Source organism: Lissotriton helveticus, chromosome 1_1, assembly GCF_964261635.1.
Source record: "Lissotriton helveticus chromosome 1_1, aLisHel1.1, whole genome shotgun sequence".
Taxonomy (NCBI): domain Eukaryota; kingdom Metazoa; phylum Chordata; class Amphibia; order Caudata; family Salamandridae; genus Lissotriton; species Lissotriton helveticus.
The window spans coordinates 1,857,435,227-1,857,460,818 of NC_136057.1; the positions used below are offsets into that span (position 1 = coordinate 1,857,435,227).

Below are 25,592 nucleotides of genomic sequence, written 5' to 3' on the forward strand. Positions count from 1 at the left end.
GAAAGTGCAAAGATATGGACAGCGAAATAGAGAAACTAAAATGGGCGTATGGACAGATGAACTGGTGGTGCGGCTACGAATACCTAATAGTCCCATAACACGAAGTGCAAAGGATTTTATGGTGACCAACTAGATGGTACATAAAAAATTATTACTCCAAAGCGCTACTACATTTCTTTGTCGAAAATGTCTAATCGCCTCCATCAAATTAGTCTTGACCGTTGCCAGTGGCTCACAATGTGGTAGAGTTGACAATTTTTCAGTTTTTCCTGAAAATATCCATGTACAGACAAACATTAGTGGTCACCTGAGGGATTAAATCTGCTGATAAGGTTCAAGAGGAGTGCAGAAAGGGCACACAGACACCGCGCTGGTGCTGTCATTGAGGGACTGAAGTGCAGGGACCATAAATATTAAAAGGAGTAGCACTTTCTGATTATCCATAGTGTCTCCTTTTTGTGGAGGGCGAGTGGTATACTTATTTTGCAGATTGATGAGGGGTTGGCATGTGTACCACAGGTTAGCCTATAGGTAAGGTTTACCCCTGTGGGTCCAGCAAGACAACAGGAATTTTTGGTTTGGGCATGTGGATAGTAGAATTACTGAAATGTAAATATTGATGATTTTATATATTTTAATGCTGTCACATTGTAAAGGGAGAAGGTTAACATCTGCAGTCTTTGAGTTAATATCTTTGTGTACTTGGTGGATGGTCAGTAAAAGCATTGGCACCCTAAATTCGGTTTTTGGTGACATCTTTCCAAATGTATCCTTGGTAGAGAATCCCTAGCCCCCTTACGGCCCTCTAAAACTTTCTTATAATCCTTGTATATGTTAGCAATGTTTGTAACCCACCATTGTACTAATGACACCATTTGTCAATATTTTCCGGAAAATACTTAAGGGCAACCTTGCATACAAAGGAAAAAAGAAACCCGGAGCCCTCTAACATCAGTATGTTGAAACTGGGTCTGTGGATCCTGGCCAATCTCAAAATATACTGGTGACGCCACTTAACCTCGTGTTTAGCTCCAAATTCAAAATGCGTGTCCACATTCATCACTGTAGATAAAAGAAAATGGGTCTATGCATTTCTCATTTTGCCACATTCCAAAAAAAGCTCTGGTATGGGACGTACTCTGAAATAGTCACCTTTATATTGAGAATTCCATCAATTTTAGTGTAGTTGCTGAACCCCCCCCCCCCCATCCCCTTTTAAGATAGCTTATCCCGCACATAATGGATTTTAGTCACATTTTTATGCATCTTGGAGAATGACAGATGTTTTGTGTGTGTTTTTTCCAGGAGTGAGGCGGGGTGACTTTCAATCCTGTTCACAAAAAATAAAGGCCCGGGCTAGAAGTCACCAAACGGTGCTCTCATTTTTTATTTTTTATTATTAAATCTGTTTTTATTGGTTTTTAGTAAACCTTTACATGAGCAGTTATTTCATCATTTCCTCAACTTGCAGCACCAGTAGATATTTGTCACTTGACATCAATATATGTGAATACAACATTGGGGTTTCAGTAGTGTTTTCGACATAATGTTTTAACACATGGTTGCTTATAATACAGTGCTTTCCATAACCAATACATCTGAAGTATTTGTTCATTTTGCAGAGCATGTTATGTTTAAGAGTCAATTCGATACAGGTAGATTGGTTAAGCTGTTCATCTGGTGATAACTGTGTATATGGGGTATTGAACTTGGAGTAGGGTTGGAATGCTCAGGTAGGTTTGAGTACATATAAAGCTGTATTTAGGGCGCCCCGTAGCAATGCCATTGCCATAAGGTAATGATGCTCAAGTGCATTGAAATAGTATCCCTTCGCTTTTGGCGCATGATTGGTTGCGAAAGTGTGGTCTATGGGTGCGGGTTGCATGCGCGGTGTTGGATGCGCGGTGTTGGTTGTTTAGGTGAGGTGCCTGTAGGGACTGGGTTGGCAGGTCTGTGGATTGCTGCAGTGTTGCCAGGATCGCATCCCAGTTTTCAGCTATAGGTACTTTCCTGAGGCCCACTAGTTCTTCCTGTTTATATCGCTATGCCCTCTGGTCTGACCCACGCAATGGTGGAACGCCTCCAAGCCTGTACATGTGGGGGATCTGACGCTTTCCATCTCTTTGTATTTAGCCGTTTGGCAGTGGCTATGCCCAGATCTAGGAACCAAGAGGTGACCTTAGTGCTTCATGTCCTATGGAAGACGTGTAGCAGATAAGTTTGCCACTCAAAGGGTAGCTCTCTCTCCGTGCAGGCATGGAGTGCATCTGCCACTCCTCTCCAGTAGGTGCTGAGGTTGGGGCAGCCCCAGAGCATGTGCACTAGGTCTGCATCAAGAGCCGCACATCAGGGACAGGCAGAGTCGGCTTGATGGAAGTATCTATTAATGTTAGCTGGCGTTAAGTATGCACGTTGTGTAATAAAGTATTGTATTTGCCTGAGTCTCATATTTCGTGGGATACGAGTCGGGCTGGCCAGTATCTGTGCCCAGGTATTATCTGAAAATTGGCGTCCCAAGTCATGTTCCCACTCGTGTCTTAGGGGGTCTAGGTTGATTACTGTGTGGTGGCGCAGCGAAGCGGCAAACCAACATGTCAGGTGTCTGCCCCGTCCCATGACATGCAGATATTGGATGGTGAGGTGCATTGTGGCTCAGTGCCTAGATCTCCCCATTTCTCTGCAAGGGTGGCCACCAGCGAGCAATGTAGGAGGAATTGTCCTACGGGAAGCTCCTCGTTTGCTGCTAGTGTTGCATAAGGAATCAGTGAGCCCTTATGATCGAGGTCACCTAGGGTCTGTATCCCAGCTTCATGCCAGTGGTAAAAGTCGGTGGCTGTGCCCAATGTCGGGCCCCTGGGGGTGCCTTCCAAAGGGAGAGCAGGGGCATAAGGTGTGGCATGTCGCATTGGGTAGAGGCTTCCTCGATAACACCTATATGCCTCGTTCAAATATAAGGGTTCCGTAGGGGGTGTGCGTGTTCCAGGATGGAAGAGCGCAAGGATCTGTAGCAGAGGATGGGTGGATGCCATGTCGCTGCATTGCCAGTCTGCAAACCATCTGACGATCCATTGGAGTTGAGCCGCGAGGTAGTAGTGCTCAAAGCAAGGGGCCGCTAGACCCCCCACCCTGATCTGTGGGTAAATATAGCTTCTTGATCGCTACACTGTGTCGTTTGGGACCCCAGAAAAAGTCCCTGATTGTCTGTTCTAGCTGGGTAAAGGAGGCTGGTACATAGCTAGGCTGGTTAGCAAAGTAATACAGGAGCCTTGGTAAGGACACCATTTTCACCAGTGCCACTCTGCCCATGACTGCCAGGGGGAGTGTGCTCCAGAATCTCATCTGAGAGCAAATGGCTGTTAGAGCCCTGCCAAAGAGGTCCTGTGTTTGCCGATAGACTTGTATGCCTAAAGAACGAAAAATGTCTGCGCTCCATTGCACTCTCACCCTGTTGAGCACAAATCCTGGATCTGAGACTCCTGCTCCAAAGGCATACAGCTTGGATTTAGCGACATTAACTTATAGACCTGATATTGTTGCAAACTCTCCCAGAACACGGGCCAGGTCCTCTGGGATCTGACTGACGTCCCTGCAATATATCAACAGGACGTCGGCGTACAACGAGACAGTGTGCACGTCATCGCCTAGTGGAATGCCATCTTGTAATTGGGCTCTCTGACTCCATAGCCAGTGCGAAGAGGAGAGGGGACAACGGACAGCCCTGCCTTGTGCCTCATCGCACTGGGAAGGCCTCAGAAACATAGGGGCCCACCCTCACTCTCATCGTTGGGTTCGTATAAAGAAGATGGGTCAGCCTAAAAAATGTGGGGCCTAACTCGTACCTTTCAAGGGTCGCAAACATGTAATCCCATTCGAGGTAATCGAAAGCCTTTTGAAGGTCCAGTACAAGGCAGCCCGCCCGCGGCCATTCGCATGTGGAGTAGGCCGCCACTCGAAAGAAGTGGCGTAGGTTAAGTGAGCTACTATGGGACGATACAAAGCCGTTTTGGTCTGCGTGCACCAGAGAGGTGACTGCTTGTGCTAGTCTGTCCGCTAGAATTTTAGTCCGGAATTTTGTAATTGGAGTTGAGGATGGCGAGGGGTTTATACGAGCCCATGTCAGTGTGATCTCGGTCTGGTTTAGGCAGCGAGATGAGATGTGCCTTGCAGAGCGAGGGGGGAAGGCGCCCCGCATCTACCGAGCTGAGAAAAGAGTATGTAGGTGCAGCCCTAATGTTACTTGATATGCCTTGTAATATTCGGCCGGGAAGCCATCAGTCCCCAGGGTTTTGCCCGTTGCCAGTGATGAGATTGCCTCCCTGATTTCCTCTAAGGATATCTCGGCATCTAGGAGCTCCGGGTGCTCCGGCAAAGTCTCAGGCAGTTGTATCCTGCCGAGGAAGGATGAGAGGGCATATGGGTTCTGTGGTCTGTGGGATTGGTATAGTTGCTTATAGTGGTGTGTCAGAGCTGTGTGAATATCACATTGGGTGTGCACTAGTAGACCAGTGTCAGCCCGTAGGGTGCTTATTGGCGCGTGGGTATGTTCCTGCCTGATGAGCCAGGCTAAGGACCGATACGAGCGGTCAGCGGCGGCATGTGTGCGGGCTGTGTGTGCTGCGTAGTTATGGCAGTGGAGGTGCTCCAGCAGTTCGTGTGCTTACTGTCTCTAGGCGACGGTGGTCTCTACCCCTTTCCTCACCATGTACCTCGTACCGTAATAGTTGTGTTTCTATTTTAGTTAGGTGATGTTGTAAAGTCTTGCCTATGTTCCAGACAGTGCCCCCGCACTGTGACCTTGAAGGCCTCCCACTCCACTTGCGTGTCCCCGGTTGTGCCCTCATTGAGTTCAAAATATTCAAGGATAGCTGTTCCCAGTGACGAGCGAAAGGGCTGGTCCTCGAGTTCCGCAGTTTTTAAGCACCAGGTGTGGGTGAGTGGACGCCCAGGTTCCAGTTTTTGGGACCCTACAATCCTATCTAGTCGCACGTGCAACTTGTGTACCGCTGAGTAATAGGAGTAGATCCGAGTGTCATGATTAGTGGCACGCCATATGTCTATTAGTGCCCAGTATGTCTGCCAGTCTTTGAGGGTCCTCGTGAGAGGCAGAAATGATCTATCAAGTTCGACATCTAACACTGATTTAAAGTCTCCTCCGATGAGCCTGGGGACCCCGTTCCAATTGGCAAGTTTCCCTGTGAGGCTATCTAAAAAGGTGGACTGGTTGATATTGGAGGCATAAACGAAACCCAGGAGAATCGGCTGGCCGTTGAGTCTCCCGCTATTAAATGTGTATCTGCCCTCCGGGTCAATTAGTGTCTGTTCACTTACAAATGGGACTCCAGCTCTTACCCAGACAAGAACACCCCGCGCATGGGCCGAGCATATTGTGCCGTGTATATGTCCCCTCCATCTACCTCGTAGTCCACCGAGCTCTGCATGCGACATGTGTGTCTCTTGGAGGAACACAGTGTCGACAGCTCTGCGCTGTAAATAGGCGTAAATGGAGTATCAGCGTGTTGGTGTGTGTACACCGCGCACATTCCATGTAATTATGTTGACCTGTACCATAGTATAGCTGTTTGGCAAACAAGGTTGAGCAGTAGGGGCAGGGCATTATGATGTGTGTGGCGTGTGCGCTTATTCCAACCCAGCAACATTAAAAACAGGGGAGATGGAAAACAAGCTAAATTGCTGCTTAACTGTGAGGGCGAGCACCGAAGTGATGTTCGTCCAAACTGTGGGGCCCAACTAGGGGCTAAAAATATAGAAAAAACTCAATGGTCAAGTGACGTCTAGTGTGCGTACTGGGGGCATGTATATAGTGTGTGTCGGGCTTCCCCTTGGTGTCAGAATGTAACCTGATATCCCCCGTGCCAATCCGTGACGCTAAGAGTAGTGTGAGCGGTGCGCGTGATGTGACGCCCGAGCTGCGGTGGGAGCCGCTCGCTGCCATGTGTGTGGCATGTGTGACAGCCATTGCAGTCTGTGACTAGGGTGTCAAGCATAGTGCAATACAGTGCTGGTGCTGCAAATACTTGCGGCAATCAGGGTTGGAGGGTATTGGTCCCAATGACGCCGCCATGTGGATCGCCTTTTGTCGTTCAGCCCGTCTCTGTTCCAGGTTGGGGGAGGTGGAGGTCGCCATGGCTCCTGTCCGGGGTCTATTCTGCCCGCCTCCTGCCTGACATCCTTAGTTCTTCTGCCTTGGCCCAGACAGTAGGCCCGATTCTTCCAACCAGGCCCAGGTGTTGGAGGGGGGAGTCAAAGAAGCGTGCCACTCCGTTCATGACCACCCGCAGTTTGGCTGGAAAGAGGAGTGAGTAGTTGAGGCTCAGTTCACGCAGTTGTTTTTTTCACCGCCATGTACGCACTTCTGCGGCGTTGCACTTGTGTTGTGAAGTCTGGGAAGAACATGGTGCGGCTATTGTCTACTGTTATGTCTGCCAGTTTGCGGGTTTCCCTGAGGTTTGAGTCTCTCTCCTTGTAGTTGAGGACTTTGAATAGGAAGGGGCGTGGGCGGGCGCCTGGCGGTGGTTACTGTGCAGGGATTCCGTGAGCTCTTTCGATTCCAAAGTGGGCAGATATTGCACCATCCGGGAGTAGCTCTTTAATCCAGCTTTCGGTGTACTCTTCTGGGCCTCGCCCCTCTTTGCCCTCCGGCAGACCCACCACACGGAGGTTATTGCGGCGGGAGCGCCCTTTCACATCCTCCACCTTGTCTTCCAGGTCACGTACATGGTCTATAAGGTCCTGTAAGGCGCCTGCATGGCTTTGAGTGATTGGCTTCAGTTCCGCAATCAACTGTTCCTGCAAGCAGAGACTGTCTCCGAGTTTCTGGTGGTCAGTAGCAGCAAGTTAAAGTCTGATGTGACTTTATCAATTTATGACTCAAGTGAGGTGCGGGTCTGGTCCAATGAGGATCCTATCTTTTCTACTGCGGCCAGCTTTGAGTCGAAGTTGGTGGCTAGTGTAGCATGTGACGTTTCAGTTGCTGTTGCTCCTTACGTTGACTGATCTGCGCTGCTACTGCGTATATTGAGGTGCTGGTTGGTGGTGTGTAGGTGACCCATCACCTGTTGTTGCGCCAATGGCATCCGGTACTTGGCTGTGGGGGCAGGTCTAGATGTCCGGTCTTCTCACGTATGCGCCCCTCTGGTGATGCCCGGTATCTTCTGCTGTGGGTCTCGATGTTCTCTAGTTGACATGTCACGTCCCCCGTAGGTCCCCGGTGAATCTAGTGTGCCTAGCTCTTCGTTATCTCGCAGTGTAGGCAAAGCCGAAGGTGAACCGGCGGCCATTCCCAGCAACCTGCTTACAGCAGTTGACTTGACGTGCGGAGGGGGGACCTGGAGAGGGGCAGGTCTGCTTTATCATCCAGAGGTCCTCGGTGTCTGGCACAGTTAGTCTCACCCCAGCTGTACCAGTCTAGGAGGAGGGGAGAGGAGAGTCACGGGCGAGGTGCGAGTCTCAGTGCTTATACAGCTGTCACCTGTTACAGCTCTGTGGCGCGGCTTCTACTGCGTTGCCGCGAGGTGACCAGATTACGCAGAGGGCTGGAAGTGTAGCACCAGGCGTCCATTCTGTGATTGGGATTGCGGTAAGGTGGAGAGGGCCTTATTCCTGTCGAATCACTGCGTGCCGACAGGCAGCGGGTAGGCCAACCGTTTAAGTAGGAGCGCAGTCCTGTTTGCATCAGTTGTCTGTTCCCTGAGCGCCTCTCCTGCAGTGTGGTATCAAGTAATACCGTCCTCTGCTGTTCGTCGCAGATGTATGAACCGGCTGAGGCACGAGAGTGCACGGGGTGCCAGCAGTTCTCGGCACGCCACCACCCAGGATTCGTGAGAAACAAGGGAGGCCTCCGGTTGCGCCACTCCTCCACGCACGACCTAGGCCCGATCCGGCCCCCGAGCCTGGTCTAAGGCAAGGCAGCGTCATGCCACCAAGGTGACCACTTGGGTCAGGTCCAGTGTAATCCGCTGTATCCTCTCAGGGCCAGGTGATGAAAGTGGACCACCCCTACCCCGTGTGAGCAACACCAGTCTGGGGGGGTCCCTTACGTATGGCCGCCTAACGCAACGGCCCACTCGCACAAGTCCACCAGACCTCTGGCCCTGAGGCCTTCCACTCACCTGTAAATAGTGCCTGTTGTCTCTCCTTGGGCAGTAGATCCTGAGTTGTTACTCCGGCAACTGCCAAGGCGCCGCTTAGGCGGGCTCGGAAGCGCGGGATTACACAGCACGCCAGCAGGCTTCAGGGACACCTCATGAGGCCCGTGTAGAAGTCTTGTCTGGTTCAGGAGAGCGTCGCTGTCCCCAGTTCGTGAAGTCTCAGTGGCGCGAGGGACTCGCGTCCACAGGCCTTAGCACGTCAACTCCCTGAGGCTTCCTCCTCTAGTCCCGTGCTGGCCGGGTGGCGGCTGGGCCGGAGTACTCCGCCTCCTCAGGCCAAAATCAGCAGTCTGGTGTAGTCGCCGATTGTGATTGCCTCAGACATTCAGCCGATGGGGCTCAATTCTCGCTCATGGGCCTCCGCACCTTTGCCCGGGAGCTCCACCACAGGCCGTCACGGGATTTATGGCGGGCCGGAGGAGCGCTGCTGCGCCTTCTGCCCGTCGGGTGTTCACCGCACTCATTTTTGGTAGCCCCACCGTCCTGACAGCCGGGAGACCTCGATATGCCACAGTCGCTGCCTCAGTTTCATGAAAGGCCCGGCAAAACAGGCCAGCAATTTGGAGGCCGCTTTCGCAGCAATGACGCTGCTAAGGGGACGTCTCACCGGCAGGATTTGCGGGCCCGTAGTCTCAGTTCTCAGTGGCTTGCCCACTCTGACCAGGTATGAGTGTGGGCCGCCGATGCGTAGGCACAGGTCTGTCGCTAGATTGAGCCCAGATGGTGGGGGGTATCAATGATTAACAGGATAATTAGGGGTACTTGAGCCGAGCGCTAGCGATGTGCGTCCGCCATGTTTTGCTGGCTGGCCACGCCCCCACCAAGAGGTGCTCTCATAATGGAAGTCGGATTTCAACTAATCTATTGAGTCTTCCTATGGATGGGATGGAAACATCAGCCTCTTCCCTCCATCAAATAAAAAAAAACTGCCCTAATCATTCCATCATTGACAATGACAGAAACTACCTGACATGTTTACTTGTTAGTAAATCTCTAATGTGCTAATTAGAGTTGCATATCTAATCGCAGGAGCCTCAATTTGTGCATGCTCATTTTATTCTACATTTGTTCTTAATGCAAATCCAGCGAATTGATGATGCACTTTTCACAGCAGGGCAAGCTCATACGCATGTTGCTCGAGAAGCTTTTCCACAGTGATCAAGATACCAAATATTATCCTTTGATCAGTGTTGGTTTTTATATTGGCTCTTTTTGTTAGGGCAATTTTACTGTCCAGGTTTTCGCTTTCGTTGCTGCAGTTAATATTTTTTGCTTGTTTACCATTGAAAAATGAGAATAACTTAAATTCCTTTCCTGGGTCATTCTAGTATGCAGATGATCCTAAATTGCAAACCTCTTGCTAAAGGAACTATCATATGTACTGGGACATTCTTTAATATGCATTTATAAGAGCTTGCCATCACTTGCAGGTACAGCGAGGGCGAGATAAGGTTTAACCTGATGGCCATTGTGTCAGACCGAAAGCGGATTTATGAAGAGAAGATTGCTCTTTTGCAACAGCAGCTGTCAGAGGTGAGCATTGCATGAAAGCATTGCAAAACGATTTGTTGAATATCTTGCACTCTTTTTTTGTTATTGAGTTTTACAAAGACCAAATAAAGAAGAGAAAACTATTCACCCATAATCCTAAACTTATTTTACAGCCTCACTTCTGTTCACTCATTACACACTTAGCAGTATCAAACAATACATACCTAATTGTCCAGGAGGCAAAGGGAAAGCAGAAATTTCACTATCAACTCGAATCCATGCTTTCAATTTCAATACACTTTCTCGTGTCTACACCCATTCGTGCTACACTACAATTTATTGAGCATCTTCCAGTCTCATTGAAACTCCGAGTATTTCGCCAGTTGGGTCCTAGGTTTTCTGAAACTTACCTGGCCAGTCCTTGCTTTTATAACACACTATCAAAACATGTGTTTGTGAAGCGCAAGTTCACCCAAGGATATCTTGGCGCTGAATAGCAAATATTTGTTACCCAACTCGGTGGTACTCATTGTATCGATCTCGGAAGGAGGAAAGGATTAGTCTACACATTTAGATTTGAACCTGTGATCTTGAGGTCAAATGCAGGCCCCTACAGTGGACGCATTAGTAAACTAAGCCGCTAGGCCTGTGCTCTGGTCGATGGCCAGGACCATGCACCGCTTTTCTTGAGTCGTATAGTGTGTTACCCACGTTCTTGCACATTATCGTGCTTGGTCACTATTAGGCTGAAAGAGCAAAGAGCCAACTTTGTTTTAAGTATATCCACATCATTAGGGAAGCTCAGAACAACATATTGCAGTGCCAGCAGCACCTTATCCTTCAGCACTGTACTCAGTCCGGCTCCCATCTTAACCCAGAAAGCTTGTATGACACTGCAGCTTCACAGGGTGTAGATGAAGGTGCCATATAATTTCCACATTTTATGCAATGTTAATCTGCTGCAAGTCCCATTGTGTGTAGCCTACTTTGATAATATGCCTATGTAGAATCTTAAGCTGTGTACATCTTAGGTTGGCTTTTAGTCCACATCTCTAATGTGAGTAAAGGGTGCCTCTCAATCTGTCTCTTTTAGTCGGCCTAAGTCCCTTTCCTGTTTTTCCCTCAAGTTGCCCAAAGAGTCGGATGTGGTATTTAGTAATGTTTTGTAGATGAATGATGAGGCTCCCTTCGTTAGTCACTCTGCTTGGACTCTTCTCTTCACTATGGTGATCTGGGGCAGGGCAGTCGAGTCTGTGTGTTGGAGGTGGGGGCTTGTTGGAGCTTTGTGTAACAGTGTTCTTGTGTTTGTGATAGTTGGCATTCTTCCTCCAGATGTAGGAATGTTTAGGATCCCCTCCACATCGCCAAGCCTAGAGATACCAAGCACAGTTTCACTTCTTAATGCTTTCTACCAGGTGGCCACAATGGCTGTTTTTGTCATGCCTAAGTCACATCTATCATTGTTGTCTATAGAGCTTCCCTAACCCCACTCCTGTGAATGAAGTGCAGGTAAGACTTTATACACATAGCATGTCTGTCTTGTTTTACTGGGGTATCTGCTGTCTGCAGGTGGGCCCACTTGTTCAGCATGTGGAGCTGGGTTGCTAAGAAGTAGTTGCAGCCATTAGTTAGCACTACGCCTTCATTGTAGACTGATCAAAATCGCTAGCAGTGCAAATATGGCGAGTCTCCATTCCACAACAACTTCCTCACTTCTCCCTTCAGCTGCTTAAAATTGGGTTTGGGAACCACTACGGTTATTGGGGGGGGGGGGGGGAGGGGGGGGATTGTTAGTTTTAGATAACCATATAAACTCAGCAGTTGGGTATCTCAAATAACAAACTTGGACCCTAAGGTAATTATAACTCGTGCCCCTGCCATGCAGTTGTTTTATCAATAATTTTGCAGTGATATTATCAATGATTGTAGGAAAGTGCCCCTTTTTGACATGGTCCCTCAACTATTTGCCTGATATCTGTTACAATTTTGACAGAAGTGCACTGGGTTCCTGCTATCCAGATCCTCAGTACCAGATCTCTTTCCCTAAAACTGTACAGTTGTTCCCCCCCCAATTGGCAATAACTGTATATCCCCTGTAAGTACCTAGTAAATTGTACCCCTGGTGCCTAACACAGGGAAGCTAAATAGGGTCTTGAAGGGTTTCAGCAAGTATTGTGCCTCCCTAAGAGACCCCTCAGGATCAACATGCAAACTGCCATTGCAGGCTGCGTGCCATGATGGAGAGAAAAGTGAAGGCCCGACATGGCACACCTCCTGTGTACCGTGGCTAGAGACATTGCATGTAGTATCGGCCAGTCACCCTTACAGCAGGCCCTATAGCCCTAAGGCAGGATGTACTATACTACATGTGTGGACATAACTGCCTCAGTGATGTCTTGTGTCAATTCTTAGATATCACAAGTGAACAGGGAAGCCATTTTGTGTACATGTGCTGGACACTTGTTTACGAGTTCCCCAGCTACATGGTGGATTCACTGAAACTAAATATGTTTGGTATCAAACATCTCCTAATAATAAGCCCCCACTGATTCCAGTGATGGATTTATTAATACATGCACCCAGAGGGCACCTTAGAGGTGCCTCCTGAAAACCTACCGACTACCGTTTCACTGGCTGACTGGTGCAGACCAGCCTGCCACCACAGACAAGTTTCTGACCCCCTGCAGGTGGGAACCCATGCTCTCTGAGGGCAAAAACTTCCTGTTCCGGCTGGAGGTGTTATCGCGTCCGCCAACCAATCCAAAAGATGAGTCTGTAGATGGAGTGGTCTCATCAGACAACATCACTGACTAACAGCAGGCACGTGCTCGCTCCATTAGTATGCTATCAGGAAGCAGCATTTGAGTGCCATAGAAAGGGAAGCCTTTGCTGTGGTCTGGGCCCTGAAGAAGCTGAGGCCATACCTGTTTGGCATTCACGTCTTAGTTCAGACAGACCACAGGCCTCTCCGATGGTTACAACAGATGAAAGGTGAAAACTCCAAACTGATAAAGTCGTCCATCTCCCTGCAGGAAATGGACTTTACAGTGGAACAGAGACCCAGGACTACCCATACCAATGCAGATGGCATTTCCAGGTTCTTCCACGTAGAAGATGAAGACTCTCCAGGGAAAGGTTAATTTCTCGTGTGAGAAAGTGCCTTTTTTTAACATGGTATGCCCACCACTATTTGCCTGGAAAAAGATATGGTTTCGATTGTAGTGCACAGGGTCCCTGCCAACCAGGTCCCCCTGTACCAGGGCTTCTTCCCTAAAACTATTTCACAATTGGCCCAAAATTGGACAAAACGTCAGTCGACTTGGTACACTGCCTGTGTGCCATGCCAACTAGCACTGCCTATGGTATAGATAAGTCACCCCTTTAGCAAACCTTCAGCCCTAAGGCAGGGAGCACTATACCACAGGTGGGGGCATATCAGCATAGAGCAGATATGCCTTGTGCCCCCCCGTGCTGGTCTTAAGCCTCAAAGCTTGAGCCCTGCAACCATTTTACTTACCTGCAAGCAGTGTGACTTCAAGCACCCTCAGTCGCTATTGGGTAACATTGGGCCTGATCCTCAACTTTGACCTCTGCACCCAGACGGCCCTGTGCCGCTGGTGGTGCAGTGTTTATGCTTACCTGAACCTTGCCCTCTGCTGACCCTGCAACCTGAAGACTAGAACAGTAAGTGCTATACTTACCAGTAAAACTGTATTGTTGTTTTTCTCCATAGGTTAGCATTGCAAAGATTGAAAATTGCACGGTGTCCACTTTTGAAACTTAATAGTATTTGTTTAAAAATTTACTTACCTTTTTGCAAGGATCGTGGTCTTCTAAAAAAAAAAACTTGAGCATACCTTATTTTTATAAAATGTATGTGGATCTCCTTTTTGAGTCATGTGTCTTTTATTAATCACTGTGTACACAGCAAATGTCTTACACTCCTCTAGGTTAGGCCGAAGGCTACTTGCCCTCACTACCACAAATGGCGCGCTTTGGGTTTACATTGAGCCCTGTAAGCTTCTGGGGGAATCTGCATGGTATAACCACCTAGTGCTGTGGTTCCCAATCTGTGCGCCGCGGCGCCCCAGTGCGCCGTGAAGTCTAGCCAGGGGCGCCGCGCAACAAGCACAGTTTCAAAATCACACTTTTCTAGTCCGCTAAATGCCTCTGTGTTTTATAATTACACTTCCAGTCGAGTCTACACATGTCATTAAATTCTTCGCGTGTGCTGCCATCTAGTGCCTGCTTTTCACATAGCAGTATAGCAGAGAATCGTTCATAAACGTAGCAGAAGGCAAGAAACGAGCACCAGTTTTGACTTCTAAAGGAGAGAAAGCAGAACAGATGAACCGAGCTGCAGGTAAGTTTTCTAGTTCAGAAGGGCTTCTAGCCCTGCTTTCCAAGGCGCACTTACTCATGAGAGAATCTCCTCGTATTATTCTGGGCTAGGTTGTTCAGAGAGGGCTTAAAACACAGCTGCCTCCACTGCACCCCGGTTCCATGCACCAACTTATCCAGAGTTGGATGTTTAGTAATGCAGTATCCCTATTCTTTCTCCAGCTCAAAATCTGTTCATCATTCTCCAATATTTCATTTGCAAAATAATGTCACAGGTGCTAACATCCAGAGCAGATATCCTTTTCCCCCCACCCCCTTCTGCAAAATAAACCCACATGTTTCGTGTTTCACTTTTGGACCAGATGAGTGGCGCCCTGGTAACCAATGCACTCCCTTTATGTGCACTGTATATTTGCACACATACAATCAGGTTTATTTTAGTCCATCAAAGCACACTGTGAGTGAGTGATTGATATCCTTACAATCGTTAGTAAAGTAAAAAGGTTTTAGTTGGCAGGGAGTTCACAAGATCCTATTTCTCACACAAGTCACATGCAGCGTCTCCGTAGGGCACATACAGATGCTCATGAATACATACACTGGAGCTCCGTGACACACAAACACACACAACTGAAGTTGGGCAGGAGATCGGCATGGCATTTTAAATAATAGTAGTATCACCAGCATTATTTTTCCACTGAAAAGGCGGGCTCCACAGAGCTAGTTAAAGAAATCATAAGCCTTATTATCACAATTTCTTTATTTTAACTAGCTCCGTGGAGCCTGCCTTTTTAGTGTAAAAATAACGCTGGTGATAATAGGACAGACCAAACTCAATGATCCATTTTCTCAGTAACAAAAGCTACTGAAAGCAGCAGCTGGCATCAATAAGGGTTTGGGACCAGGCACACAGTTTGCATCTCTGGAGCACGTGTGTGCTCTCTGTTGAATCTGCTGCCTTTTCATTGACTTACATGTGCTCCACTGCACTTTTGCAGTGTTGTGTGTGCTCCACAGCATGTGCTGAATTGGTGTGGGAGTTGTTAAATTTCCTGCTATGGTGTATGTGTGTGCAGGGCTGTATTTTCAGCATTTGAAACTATTGTTGTGTGGTTAAAAAAGGTGCATGAAAACATATTTGGTTATTAATCTTGTATCTTATCTCACTTAACGAGTTTTTATTAAACTATTATCTTTTTATTTTGTTACAAATATTATAATACCTTCATTGCATCCCAATTAATTTAAGGAAGTACTCCCGAGATCGGGCTTTCACCCCCCCCCCCCCGCCCACCCCCTCTCCCTCCCCCCACGGTACAAAAATGGTGGGGAGCCACGGGCAACTGCCAATAAGGTCAAGGGAGCCACGGGTCAAAAAAGTTTGGGAACCACTGACCTAGTGGTATACCACATACAAAGCCAACTTCCTACAGACAGCATGTAACCCTCTCCAGCCTCTCATTAATCTGACCCTCTACCATTGCCGTTACTCACTGTCGATGGGTTATTGGTCTGAGTAGCACCTAGAAGTGCTATGTTCCCCTCCCTGCACAAGTTATAAGTGTCTTGCTGTTCTGATATTGCTGTTTATTTACAGTTGATTGGAAAATGGGTGAATGTACAGTTTTTTTTGGGGGGGTGGAGGGGGGGTTTAAATAACCATGCTGGAGTTGAGAAGTTATGACCAATAAAAATGACTTTACATTTTTTTTTATCTTGTCCTATTTGCTGTGTGCAAAGACAGAGGTCAAATGTCGTGCTCTGTTTTCTGACAAATTGTTCATTCTTTTAAAGGGAGGTTGGTGTTTACCTTTCTCTTACTGTAAAGTCAGAGGATGTATGTGACAGAGGACTTATGTGACATCCTTGCTGGGTACTGAGAGTGTAAAAAGAGGCTGTAGGATTTCCTTTTTTTCTAGCACACAATTTTACATAATTACTCCACGGCTCACAGTCCACAACAAGTACACCCTTCACCCCGCCTAAAAACACCTAATGCCGCCGACAGCCACCCTGATGACATTAATCATTAATGCAGCCCTCAGCTGCACCACAAACCATACTTTTTGTCCCATTGTATACAGCCTCACTTAAAACCATTGGCAAAGGAAATAGATCGCAAAGATAAAACCCGTTGGCATTGCCAATGTTTTTTCAGTCTTGTCATTGTAGGACTGACGTGAAAATATCAGAAATTAAGAAAACTCACTTGTTTCTGCTGCGGATGCCCTGAAGTTTATTTATGGCTATGGGGCAGAAATACTCATCATTTCAAATCTTCTTGGCAGCAGCAATAGGTCACGGGTCGCTAGTTCATCCCAAGATGGTGCACCAACACCATAGGGCCCAGGGTTACATGCTCCATCACCAAGATCTTGGTAAACTGACAGTGGGTCTTTTCCAACCAGCTAATGCAGATACATTGGTTCATCAAAGTATTTAATTACACTCACTTTCTCATGCCCTCATTTCCAAGAGTGATTACGTACTGAATCAGGTAGGAGCCAACATTATCCTTATAGGTTCTCTATTTGGTAGTGGTAGTTCACAGATCAGCTTTACCTTGTTGGCTCAGTCGACAAAATCGTGTTTGCACTGAAGACCCATGCAGTTTTGACATAATCTGACATAACTAAAAGTTAACCCCTATTAAAGCAGGGAGGATGGAGGCAATGTCGCCCTGCCTTCGTGTACCTATAGATGTTGGGAAATTGCTAGTGTATTGGCGCTATGGTGGGGTTTCAAAGAGTGTGTTGAGGACTAGAAAATGTCTAAGTAACTAAATCGCAAGATATGAATTAAGTTGGAAGTAATTAGTGTGAGATGGGACATTTTAGAAATCATTCATCGTTTACATGTATTTTATGAATTTTTAAGAATTTATATCAATATGTGCTTTGATGAATTTTATATGTAAAATAGGATGATATATTCTTTTTTATGATTTTAATGTTTAAAATCGAATAAAGCTCGTTTTGATTGAACTGCTGGGAGCCTTTCTGCATCTGGTATAGACATTTAAAAAAATTCCTGACTGCATGATGATTTTGAAGGAAGTTAAGAAACTCACTGAGATATTCTATGCCTTTAAATGGAAAAGGTTTTGCCTCTGGTATATCAAGATGGCAATTATTGAAACAATGTCCAACGAAAATACAGACATGCCTTGGCTCTGATAGTTGGCTAAATCAGGTCTTCAGTTTGCTCTGTCAAAAGTGCATTTGGCAGCCATTACTGTTATAGGAAAGCTTCATACGACTTTTTCGAAATTACAATGAAAGTGATGCCTCTTTTACTAAGCCCGTCGCATTGTAGGAGCATAATTTATGGAGGCTCCAATTGAGTCCTTGCACACGTAGACTGCAGCATTTATCAGCTGTGTTTTTAGTAGCAGTTACTTCTGACCTGAGAATAAGTAACATTCAGTCGTTGTGCAGTGTAGAATCTTTACTTGTATTTTAGGTCGAGCCTACCAGGCAGTGCAATCTGTCTGGTTGCGAATGACACATTGTGGCTTACCACCAACATATATGGACGTGCAGATTGGCCTTTGCTTACCATTGATTGGCTTTGCTGTCACTCCTCTACCTGCTTCTTATTCGTATCCCAGCTTGTCAATATTGTTTTTGCCCCATGGCCCTCTTTACCTGTCCTTTGGTTGGCTGGTTTCTGTTTCCACTTCTTGCTTTTCGGGAACTAGGTTTTGTTTTGTTTTTGTTTTAGTACTCCATGAAAGTAGATGGTTTTTCCAGCTATATCTCTAGTTTCTTCAACGGGCTTTGAAAAACTTGTAGTGGTGTTGCTTAACCTGATTACTTTTATATAATACTTCACCAGATGCTGGGAACGTGCACTCATTTGATGATGCTTTAGTTTAGCATGTGTTGTTTTTAACTTACAGCACCGTCATTTAATCTTTTTTCGGTCTGGCATTATCAATGACCTTTTGATTTTACTCAAATATGTATATAATATTAACATATAGGAACTGTCAGCCACCTCACTGAATCCATTGACCTGTTGTTGTGTTATACACATTGTTTCCACCCACTACGGCAAATAGCATAGCGTGATGGGTAAGCCTAATTAAGCCCCTGGTTAACTTCAAGTGCTTCATTTTACTCTCTCACAAGGAGCACATTCAGATACAAGTTAGTTCCTTTCAGTGCCAGTGTTTTTGGTTTTACTTTATAACTACTTTAGTGTTTTCTTTGTGATTAGAGCCTGATGTGATAGCAGGAGGCTTCTGACGCACATTCCATCTTTATCAGATCCCACCTCTGCCAATGCTGTTGTAAATTCCTTTTGGAGTGTTTTGCTTTTCTGACTGCTGCTATTTCACAGCATACCAGATTGTGTCAATTTGAAACTGTTGTGCCTTATGTTATCCTCTTTTTACTTTCTCTCTTCAGTTCTTTCCTAATTTCATTACTACTTTCTTTCCTTCCTTTTTAGGTCTCGCCTATTATATCCCGTTAGGGATTGACTAGGCGAGATTATAGTAAGCAGTCCGAAAAGTCTACCTAGCTGCGGATCACGTACAGTTCATGTGAGGCAGGCGTGTGAGGCAGGCGTGTGCACATCAAACGCCATCGGCCTCGGCATCAGACTTCAAAGGAAGCCGCTTGCACACCACCATTTGTCTGAGCCTCGGCATCAGACTTCAAAGGAATCCGCTCCCAAGCCGCTCCCCTGACCCTCCCCCATCGGACTTCAAAGGAATGCGCTCCCGTGCCTCCCGCCACAGCAATGCCGAGAGCTTGTTTTTTTCTTTGCATCCATTTCGCGGGGAAGCTGTGTTTTGTTCGGCGTTTTCTGCACCTTTCTCGTTTTGTTTCTGGACGAAAGTGAAAGCCTACTGTGCTTGTTTACAGTAGCCTTGCTCCTCAAATGCTGTTGCTGTGTTGCCATCTCTCTAGGGAAACTCCGCTTGAAAACACTCGACTTGCTAGCTGCAATGCTACATCCGCTATGCTTTGCCTCTAGACACGTTGATCCCTCGCAGACTGTGCTGACTCTGCCCCTCCTGATTCTGAAACTGACCAACGCAGTCACCACGCAGTCTCTCCAGGGTGATACCGCCGCCCAACACCAATTCCCCAGTAGGGCTGAGCCAGTTGCCGTTTCAGTGCCCATATACCTCACCGAGGCGGAACAAGTTGCAGAGTTTTGTCACACTCACCTCCAATCCTCACTACCGCGTTTTTATTCATCCCATGCTTGTTTTTTTTTATTATTCCTTTGCGGCCCGGCCAATGCTTGTTTGTAAAGTCTGCACTGTATTGTAAGGCTGATTAGTTGGTGGTTTACTTAATATAGATATATTTCTAGCAGTTTGACTCCATCATAACTCAGGCCAGCACAACTCTCGGCAACAAGCACTTGCACGCACATTAGGTTTAAGTTTCGTTTTACCTGTCCCTCTCTCCATAACACGCATTAACAAAGCAATATCTGTCCTGGCATTTTGAAAGAGAGTTGGCTGAGCATGTACAATGGTGTGCATGTTACCTGTGTTCATTCGCATGTTTCTGGCTTCTCGGAGTATGCTTACTTTTAAGTGTATTCAAAATTATTTACACAAGTGCCACGCTACCTCAAACCTATTGACTGCAACATTATGCCCGGTGTTACCACCTTGAAGCAGAGGAAAGGATTATTTCACAATGGGCCATGGATTACCACCCATTGCCCACAGTACATCAAGAATTACCACCATTCTAGCTCAAGTTGAAAAGACATGCCACTATTCTGCTACAGACAACATTGTACCAGGGGTAGGCATCATGTCATGGATGCCCACAGGTTGCAAAGAATTGCCATCTTTGTGCCAGGGCCATCATTACAGTGGGAGCAGGTAGAGGACATCATGCCATGGATGGACACAAGTTTTCTAAGAATTACTATCCAAGGTAAAGCATTTGATTCGAGTTAGCACACTGACATACCCACTCCCATGCACTCATGGACACCTATGAGGACACACACAAACATGTATTCATTTTGTTTATGCTAATCTTCAACTGTTATCCTGGCTCCTGCTACTGTCCTGACCCCTTTTCTGGGCTTCTTCTCCACTCCTGCACATGGCTGGACTGCTGATACTGTAGGAGAGATTCCTGATCCTCACTCCCTGGAGAAGCGAGTAGTTGACAAGTGGCATGCTGGTCCTGGTATCAGTGGGGTAATGATGTGCCACGCATGGGGGCCTTGGGTTCGGCATCTCCTGTGACCAGGGGAGGCCAAATCCCAGAGCTACAAACTCCAAGATTTCTGTAAACATCTGTCCAGTTGTATTATCTTTGAACTTGTGCCAACCTTACTCTACCACTCTCACTCTACCACTCTACCGCCCTCACTCTACCACTCTACCGCCCTCTCACCCCCTCATCCTCACAACCCCACACCCTCCCCCTCACAACCCCACCCCCTCCCCCTCACACCCCCTCACCCCCCAATACCCCCACACCCTCAGACACCCCCTCAACCTCACACACACCCTCACACTCCCTCACCCTCACACACTCAACCCCCACACCTCTCACCCCGACACCCCCTCACACACCCTCACCCACCCTCACACACCCTCACCCACCCTCACCCTCAACCTCACACACCCTCACCCACACCCTCACCCCCTCACACACCACACACCCTCACAACCCCTCTCCTCCCCACACCCAGCCCCTCACACACCCAGCCCCTCACACACCCAGCCCCTCACACACCCAGCCCCTCACACACCCACACCCTAACACACCCTCACCCACTCACACAACCTCACCCACACCCACCCACTCACTCACCCTCACCCACTCACCCCCTCACCCACTCACCCTCACCCACTCACCCTCACCCACTCACCCTCACCCACTCACCCTCACCCCCTCACCCACTCACCCTCACCCACTCACCCTCACCCACTCACCCTCACCCACTCACCCCCACTCACCCACCCTCACCCACTCACCCACCCTCGCCCACTCACCCACCCTCGCCCACTCACCCACCCTCGCCCACTCACTCACCCTCACCCACTCACTCACCCTCACCCACTCACTCACCCTCACCCACTCTCACCCTCACCCACTCACTCACCCACTCACTCACTCACCCTCACTCACTCACCCTCACTCACTCACCCTCACTCACTCACCCTCACTCACTCACCCTCACCCACTCACCCTCACCCACTCACCCTCACCCCCTCACACTCCCTCACACACTCACACCCTGACACCCCCTCACCCCCTCACCCTCACACCCCCTCACCCTCACACACCCTCACCCTCACACACCCTCACACCCTCACCCTCACCCCCTCACCCTCACACCCCCTCACCCACCCTCACCCACCCACACCCTCACCCACCCTCACCCTCACACACCCTCACCCACCCTCACCCTCACACACCCTCACCCACACCCTCACACACCCTCACCCTCACCCACACCCTCACCCCCTCACACTCCACACACCCTCACTCACCCTCACAACCCCTCTCGCCCCCACACACCCAGCCTCTCACACACCCAGCCTCTCACACACCCAGCCCCTCACACACCCAGCCCCTCACACACCCAGCCCCTCACACACCCAGCCCCTCACACACCCAGCCCCTCACACACCCAGCCCCTCACACACCCAGCCCCTCACACACCCAGCCCCTCACACACCCAGCCCCTCACACACCCAGCCCCTCACACACCCAGCCCCTCACACACCCAGCCCCTCACACACCCAGCCCCTCACACACCCAGCCCCTCACACACCCAGCCCCTCACACACCCTCACCCACTCACACACCCTCACCCACTCACACAACCTCACCCACACCCACCCACTCACTCACCCTCACCCACTCACCCTCACCCACTCACCCTCACCCACTCACCCTCACCCGCTCACCCCTCACCCCACTCACCCTCACCCACTCACCCTCACCCACTCACCCTCACCCCTCACACCCACCCTCGCCCACTCACTCACCCTCCCCACTCACTCACCCTCACCCACCACTCACTCACCCCACACCCTCACCCACCTCACCCACCCTCACCCACTCACCCACCACTCACTCACCACTCACTCACCCTCACCCTCACTCACTCCCCTCACTCACCCTCACTCACTCACCCTCACTCACTCACCCTCACTCACCCTCACTCACTCACCCTCACTCACTCACCCTCACTCACCCTCACCCACTCACCCTCACCCACTCACCCTCACCCACTCACCCTCACCCACTCACCCTCACCCACTCACCCTCACCCACTCACCCTCACCCACTCACCCTCACACCCCCTCACACTCCCTCACACACTCACACCCTGACACCCCCTCACCCTCACACCCCCTCACCCTCACACCCCCTCACCCACCCTCACCCTCACACACCCTCACCCACCCTCACCCTCACACACCCTCACCCTCACCCCCTCACCCTCACACCCCCTCACCCACCCTCACCCTCACACACCCTCACCCACCCACCCTCACCCTCACACACCCTCACCCACCCTCACCCTCACACACGCACACCCTCACACACCCTCACCCTCACACCCTCACCCCCTCACACTCCACACACCCTCACTCACCCTCACAACCCCTCTCGCCCCCACACACCCAACCCTCTCACACACCCAGCCCCTCACACACCCAGCCCCTCACACACCCAGCCCCTCACACACCCAGCCCCTCACACACCCAGCCCCTCACACACCCAGCCCCTCACACACCCAGCCCCTCACACACCCAGCCCCTCACTCACCCAGCCCCTCACACACCCAGCCCCTCACACACCCAGCCCCTCACACACCCAGCCCCTCACACACCCAGCCCCTCACACACCCAGCCCCTCACACACCCAGCCCCTCACACACCCAGCCCCTCACACACCCAGCCCCTCACACACCCTCACCCACTCACACACCCTCACCCACTCACACACCCTCACCCACTCACACACCCTCACCCACTCACACACCCTCACCCACTCACACACCCTCACCCACTCACACACAATCACCCACTCACACACCCTCACCCACTCACACACCCTCACCCACTCACACACCCTCACCCACTCACACACCCTCACCCACTCACACACCCTCACCCACTCACACACCCTCACCCACTCACACAACCTCACCCACTCACACAACCTCACCCACTCACACACACTCACCCACTCATACACCCACACCCACCCACTCATACACCCACACCCACCCACTCATACACCCACCCACTCATACACCCACACCCACCCACTCATACACCCACACCCACCCACTCATACACCCACACCCACCCACTCATACACCCACACCCACCCACTCATACACCCACACCCACCCACTCATACACCCACACCCACCCACTCATACACCCACACCCACCCACTCACTCACCCACTCACCCACCCACTCACCCACCCACTCACCCACCCACTCACCCACCCACTCACCCACCCACTCACCCACCCACTCACCCACCCACTCACCCACCCACTCACTCACCCACCCACTCACCCACTCACCCACCCACCCACCCACTCACCCACCCACCCACCCACTCACCCACCCACCCACCCACCCACCCACCCACCCACCCACCCACTCACCCACTCACCCACTCACCCACTCACCCACTCACCCACTCACCCACTCACCCACTCACCCACTCACCCACTCACCCACTCACCCACCCACTCACCCACTCACTCACTCACTCACTCACCCACTCACTCACTCACTCACCCACTCACCCACCCACTCACTCACCCACTCACTCACTCACTCACTCACCCACTCACTCATCCACCCACTCACTCACCCACTCACCCACTCACTCATCCACCCACTCACTCATCCACCCACTCACTCACCCACTCACTCACCCACTCACTCATCCACCCACTCACTCACCCACTCACTCACCCACTCACTCACCCACTCACTCACCCACTCACTCACCCACTCACTCACCCACTCACTCACCCACCCACTCACTCACCCACTCACCCACTCACTCACTCACCCACTCACTCACTCACTCACTCACTCACTCACTCACCCACCCACTCACCTACCCACCCACTCACCCACTCACCCACCCTGCATCCAGATATATAATACAAGTAACATTACACCTACAAGATGCCAAGACTATTGGCTTCGTCAATGGTTGTTACATGCATCAAGTTGTATTGAAAATGCTTCCGCTCTTGTGGTTGGGGTTGTGGCTTAATACTCGAGCTGTTGATTTAGGAGATGGGTTTTTAGTCTCGGGTCAGCCTAACATCCTGTGATTCTGGGCAAATCAATTAATCTCCCCATGCATACAAAAAATATATAATAATAAATCATGTAAAATGCTCCAAAACATTTGGATTGAGTTTGCACTATATAAAAACTTGCTGCATTTCTTTTCTAAATGTGGGGTAGAAACCATAACAGATGGAGAAAGAATGAGTAAAATGGAGGGAAAGAGAAAGGGAGGGCAGAAAGGAAGAATGAAATATAGGAAATATGAAAAGGAGAAACTGCAACAAGGAGAGGTCAATAAAAGGATGGATACAAAGGTGAAAGGTTTGAGAGATGGAAGAATAAAGTTATATTTGCATGGGTGGGTGCATGTAAGAATGGATTGAAGGATGAATGTTTGGATAGATCGATGGAAACCTGGATGGAAGGGTGAAAGGATGGGTGGTTGATAAAAGGTGGGTGAAATGATGGATGGCTGTATGGATGGATGGGTGGGTGGATGGATGCAATGGTAAAGGAAGGATGGATGGATTAGATGAAAAGACAGATGAATGGGAGCATGAATAGACAGATGAAATGGACCCTGGATGAAAGGCTTAAAGGGTGGAGAGATTAATAGATAGGAGGGATGAAAGGACCTCTTTTAGGGAGGACAGACCTTACTAGCTTCACTCTCCTGTAGGAATTTGAGGTACCGGTCGAATTTGGGGGGAGAGGGGGTTTAGTTTGCTATTTGCCCACAATACGTCTTCGACAACAGCTAAAGGCGGTCTATGGGCGAGACCTGGAAAGGCCTGGCTAGGGATGTGGCCTAAGGGCTAAAGCTGCTGACTTTAGCACCGGGGAAACAGGTTTGAATCCCAGCCTTGGCTCACCATCCTGTGATTCTGGGCAAAATCACTTAATCTCCCGGTGCCTAAAAAATAATGTGTAATATCTGGTTCCCTTGGAAAGTGCTCTTATGACCCTGGGCCATGCCTGTGCAAAAGAAAACAGCAAAAAATGAAAAAATAGCATAAACCCCTAGAGTCAAGTTAGAGCCAATCAGATAATAATAATTGAATACACTCCCTCTACAATTGTGTACTATGGGACTCATTAGCCAATTAATGCCAACTCTACAAGACACTCTGAAAGAACAAACTCAACTAAGGGTTAAATAAAAGTTACCTGCTGCTATACTGCACGCTACGGATGCTATATTACACATGGATAAATGATCGTGATGATCTGGTAAAACTCAGATATCACAGAAGCTACATTAGAGATTTTTAGGTTTCGCTGGAGGGCGGAGCTCTTAGCTCCGCCTCCAGA

The 25,592-nt window shown here is 49.1% G+C and overlaps 1 protein-coding gene across 1 annotated transcript in view; it reads left to right on the top strand.

Moving 5' to 3' along the window:
* UCHL5 (ubiquitin C-terminal hydrolase L5) overlaps positions 1 to 25,592 on the top strand; it is a 244,634-nt gene that overhangs the window by 167,931 nt on the left and 51,111 nt on the right. The window contains exon 8 of the mRNA XM_078641508.1: positions 9,599 to 9,701. Coding sequence (XP_078497634.1) covers positions 9,599 to 9,701 — 103 coding nt within the window. The remainder of the gene's footprint in view (positions 1 to 9,598; positions 9,702 to 25,592) is intronic.